General features: G+C 39.0%; 1 protein-coding gene across 1 annotated transcript in view; it reads left to right on the forward strand.

Annotated features, from left to right (window-relative positions):
• DTNB (dystrobrevin, beta) overlaps window positions 1-5,558 on the forward strand; it is a 392,167-nt gene that overhangs the window by 4,976 nt on the left and 381,633 nt on the right. The window contains exon 2 of the mRNA XM_006835297.1: window positions 4,110-4,190. Within this exon, the coding sequence (XP_006835360.1) occupies window positions 4,110-4,190 (81 nt within the window). The remainder of the gene's footprint in view (window positions 1-4,109; window positions 4,191-5,558) is intronic.

The following is a 5,558-nucleotide window of genomic DNA, read 5'->3' on the forward strand; positions in this document are numbered from 1 at the left end:
CCTTCTAAGTATTCCTTTATATGTGGTTCAGAGTTCTGGGACCATCCCCTGAGCCTGCTTGGTCGGGTATTCTGTGTTGTTGGTGGAGCTTTTTATTACACGTCCACTTCCCAATCCGCCATCTTGTTTTCTTTATTAATATTTTAAATTGTTACTTTCTTAAACTAAAACAATAAGTTTCTGTTCCCTTTATTGAGTCTTAACACTCTCTTGTCTACTGTCTATTGTGTTGCTAGAATACAGTATATAAATCTATTACTTTGTTTATATCCCTTCAGTTGTTCCTTATCACTTTCACAATAAAGTCCAAGTTCCTTAGCATGCCAGACAGACGAGGCTCTTCTGGTCTCTTTTTGGCTTGAAAAATGCAGCATTATATAGAGAAAGTTCCCAATTTCAATGTTAAGCTTTGTGTGTCATTTCCCAGCAATACTGAATTGGCTTTCCTCCAGACAGATCATGTAATTTCTTGTCTGTGTGCCTTTTCTAATGCTGTTGCTTTCACTTTCGTCTGGCTAACTTCTTTCTATTCTTTAAGACTTAGCTGAGAGGTCATCTTTTCATTAGTTTTAAACACGTTTATTGAGATTGTACTGTGCTATGGGCACTCTTTTTTTCAGCTACAGGGGAGAACAAAACATAGCCCCTATTTAATTCACAGTGCTCACATTTTAGTAAGAGGAGACTGTTGTTGTTAAATGCTTTCGAGTTGCTTCCAACTCATAGCAACCCTGTCTAAGGAGTGACTGGTGGGTTTGAACTGCCAACCTTGTGTGTCATGCTGACCTTGTGGTCTAGTGCTTATCCTACAGTGCCACACCAGGACTTCAAGAGGAGAGAGAAAGTGAAATAAATAAATAAATGTTTGTTTAAGGCTTAGTGTGTGTTAAATCATTCTGATACCTACGTTTCTGTTCTTTATTACAGCTCAGGAGTACAGACAGTTTGGGAGATATTTGGTGAATGTGGCTTCTCGAATTTCCCCTTTTTTCTTCGTGGGAAATGAGCTTGTGTCAGTGTTTATTGTATCTTCCTTTGGATGTGGAAGGGAACCAGAATAGCCAAAACAGTCTTGCAAAAGAAAAATAAAGTTGGAAGTCTCACACTTCTTGATTTCAAAACTTAGTACAGAACTACAATACTCAAGATTCTGAGATGCTAGCATAGCATAGATTTACAGATCAATGGAATGGAATTGAGAGTCCAGAAATAAGTCCTTACATAGACGGTCAGTAGGTGTTTGACAAGGGTCCTAAGACAATCCAGTAGGGAAGGCAAGTGGTACTGGGACAGCTGGCTGGCCACATGTAGAAAAATGAAGTTACCCCTACCTATACCATACAGAACAATTAATTCAGATTGATGAAAGAACTAAAATGTAGGTGTAATATTGGGTGACCAGGGATTAGACAAAACCTTAGATATGAATCAAAAGCACAAGTGACAAAAGAACTTGGACTTTATCTGAATTTAAAATGTGTGCTTCAGTGGACATCATCAGTAAAGTGAAAAAAAACAAAAAACAACAACAACACAAAAACCCACAGAACAACAACATAGAAAGAACAGATAGTCCAATTTAAATAATAGACAAATAGACTGCTAAAGTTTCTAAGCGACCTTCTAAAATTGATGATGGTAATTCACAACTCTCTGATTATACTTTAAATGGGTTAATTGTATGGTATTGAGTTCATATTTCAGTAAAGCTGTTTTATTATAAAATAATGGGTCTCTCTGGTAGCGTAGTGGTTACGAATCGGGCTGCAAAGCGTAAGGTCAGCAGTTCGAAATTACCAGCTGTTCCGTGGGAGAAAGATGAGGCTTTCTGCTACCATAAAGATTTACCGCCTCAGAAACCCTGTACAGGGTTGCTATGGGTTGAAACCGAGTCCACGGCATATAACCACCACCACCATAATCTGTATAAGGAAGGATAGAAATTTCATGAGAAAGAGAGAGGAAAGATACTAATCATGACATTAAGGTAATAATTAAGCTGAGACTAATAGAAACCCTCACTTCACCTTTTGGTCAATAAATAATTACTTTCACCTAAAGTCTGGAAGAATTCTCTGTTTTCTTTTTATATTTCAAAATGAGCAGCAATGAGAGATGCCTGAAAATCTAATGGAAAATAATTTGTGGCAATTCATTTTCCCTCTATTCAATCAAAAGTTGCAGTCAGTTATAAAGGCACCGTAGCTGAATTTAAAAACTCACACTGGCGGCCAAACTATCTGTTGTTGTTGTTAAGTGCCATCGAGTCGATTCCGACCCATAGTGACCCTATATATGGTTTCTAAGGAGCTGCTGGTGAGCTTGAACCACCAACCTTGCAGTTCAAACGACTTTGCAGACTCCGTCTGTCTATCTAGTGACTTTTAAATTCAAGGAGGCCTCGTTTACAGCATGCTGAAAGTGAGAACAAAGTTTGATTTGTCAGGTAGGTAATTTTAGGTCTTGCTGTTGTTACTGTGGCTACATATCACTTACCTTTAAACAATCACAACAGTCATTTATTTTGCCCATGCATTTTGTGGCTCCAGAATTAGAGCAGTATCCAGTGCAGATCACTTGAGTTTGTTTCATGATGTCTGGCATGGTTGGAATACTTGAAGACTAGGTGCTGGCCTCATCTGAAAATGATTGGCATTTGATCCTGGCTTTGGCTGATGGGCTCATTGCTCCCCTTATGAGCTCCTCTATGTAGCTTGTGTCCTTGGGCTATTTTGGGGTTCCTCACAATGTGGTATCTGGGTTCCAAGGCAAGCATCCTGAGAGTGAGAGCAGGGGCAAGCAGTACCACCTTTTAGCACGTGTCTTCAGAAGTCATGCAGGGTCACTTCTGTCAGATTCTAGTCATTAGACAGCCACAACATCGTGTTTAGGCCAAAGAGGAGGAACATAGTCTCTGCTTCTTGATGAGGAGTTGTTAAGTGCTATGAATCAGTTCCGACTCATAGCAACCCTGTATAGGGTTTCTGAGGAGTGGATGGTAAGTTTGAACTGCCAACCTTGTGGTTCAAACCAACCTTGTGGTCCAGTACTAAGAGCATATAAAATACTGGTCAGAAATACTGTTGTGGCCAATTTTAAAGAAATACAGGCTACCACAGACTTGGAAGGGGATATTAGCTATCAGGTGGGCCAATTTTCCCATTTTATAGATGAGGACACTGAGGCTAAGATGTATAAAATGTTCTCTGGTTGGTGATCAGACTGGGCCTAGAATTTAGCTCTCATGACTCTAGGGTAGGGTCTTTCCTAATATCCTTCCTGACTGATAATATTCTTGCAGCTGGGCCACAAGTGTTCCTTCTCTCACAGCTTTCTTAGGTTAGCAAACAGAATTAATCTACTGGCATGGTGCCTGTCAAATGATGTATTACATTGGGCATATCTGCTGCAAGAGGTCACTTTAAAGTGTTAAAGAGCAAAGATGTTACTTAGAGGACTAAGGTGAGCCTGACCCAAGCCTTGATATTTTCAGTTGCTTCTTCAGCATGAGAAAGTTTGAACAGTGAATAATGAAGCCTTTATAAGAATCGATGCATTTGAATTATGGTGTTGAAAGTACTATGGACTGCCAGATGGAGAAACAATTCTATCTTAGAAATGCAATCAGAATGCTCCATAGAAATGAGGATGGCGAAACTTTGTCTTTTGTACTTTGTACTTGTAGTTAGGTGGGACCCATCTTTGGAGGACATCATGCTTGGGAAATGGAGAGTCAGAAAAAAAGAGGAAGACTCCTAATGAAATGGACTGATATGGCAACAGTAACAATGGGCTCCGACGTAACAGCAGTTTTGAGGATGGCTTAGGGCCAGGTAGTGTTGGGTTCTGTTGTGCATAGAATCACTGTGACTTACAACTGACACGATGGCACCTAACAAAAGTGCCTATCTTGTTACGGGCATGCAGAAAGTGTCCCCTAACCTTTTTTGGTCCCTTATTGTGTTATCAGCAGACCTAGTTAGCACATCAGGGTACTGTGTGTACCTGATAACACACTGTGACCATGATACTGTGATGGAGGTATTTCCTAGCAGTTAGAAATTGCCTGGTAAATGCAGTTGAACATCATTTATTTGCCCTTTTTTCAGGTGCTCAGAATTTTGATGTCATAAGACTATCAACCTACAGAACAGCTTGCAAATTACGATTTGTACAGAAACGATGTAACCGTAAGTAATTTCTACTCAGCTCTCAGTAATACAAATAAAATATCTTAATATATTGTACTTATTGAAATGTGAATTGGATAATTTTTTTTGTCTTAAGTATTTATTGTAAATTATCAAGGTGTGATATAAATTGATTTACTGTAAACTTTTTAATGAAAAGGATTTGTTGCTTTTCTCCTTGTGTCCCTCAAAATATTTTAACAAATTACATGGAATAGGAACTCAGTAATATGACTTAGTTTGAAGTGGGTATAAATTAAGTCTTTAAATGAGAGAAATGAGTTCTTATTCTTTTCATTAATGAGATGTTTTGTACAAAATTAATGCAATTTTCTGAACAAAAAGAAAAATAGTGTTGGATAAAGGTACAGGAATTATTTTGAAAAAGCCTAATATGACATTTATGAATCAGCCTTTTCCATAATTCATTGTTCATTTGTTGTTGCTGAGTGCTGTCGAGTAGGTTCTAACTCATAGTGTCCCTGTCTAGGGTTTCCACGGCTGTCAGTCTTTGGGGGAGCAGAAAGTGTTATTTTTTTCTTTGGAGTGACTGGTGGGCTCGAACTCAGACTTGTAGTTTGTAGTCCATTGCTTAAAGAGTCACTGCTCTCCCATCTTTGTTTATGCATAGATAATAAAACATAATACATATACATACCTCTAAAACTTCATGGAAAAATTCCATTATCTTTTAATTCTAGTTTTCCAGGAACTTTTTTTTTTTTTTTTAACGTTTTATTGTGAATTGTGTGATAGTCTACATGGGAGAACATCAGCTTTACATTCATTCCATCATCCATCATTTCATTGGCATAGTTACCATCCCGTTCATGCATCCTCACCCAACTAAGGGGTGTACCCTGTAAGCCTGCACCACCCCCCACCACAGTCCTCAGCCCCTTTCCATCTCCTGATCCCGAGTCCCCAGCCACACCATCTCTTGACGTCGACTTCTCTGCCTCCATCTCAGGCCTCACCACCTATCTGGGTAGGATTCCGCTCTTCGCTCTTCTCTATTGGTGGTCCCAGGGTCCTCAGCTTGTAGACTGATAAGTTAATCACTCCCCTCCTTGCTACAAAATGTCCATCTTTAGATTTCCAACCCTCACAATCTGTCCTGATAACAATTAATCACCATTGCATCACAAGAGACCCATTTATATTTTGTTTCATCAGCCCTTTCTGGGAACTTTTTGAAGGCCCCTTATATATAACCATCTCTTAATTACATTAAGATGTACTGATTTATGGCAAAATTATTGTTATCACACATGTTGTTAGCCATTGTCATGTTGGCTTCTGATTCATGCTGACCCCATGCATACAGAGATTGGATCTTCATGATGTATATAGGAGGGAGCTTCAAAA

Source organism: Chrysochloris asiatica, unplaced genomic scaffold (assembly GCF_000296735.1).
Source record: "Chrysochloris asiatica unplaced genomic scaffold, ChrAsi1.0 scaffold00016, whole genome shotgun sequence".
Lineage (NCBI taxonomy): Eukaryota > Metazoa > Chordata > Mammalia > Afrosoricida > Chrysochloridae > Chrysochloris > Chrysochloris asiatica.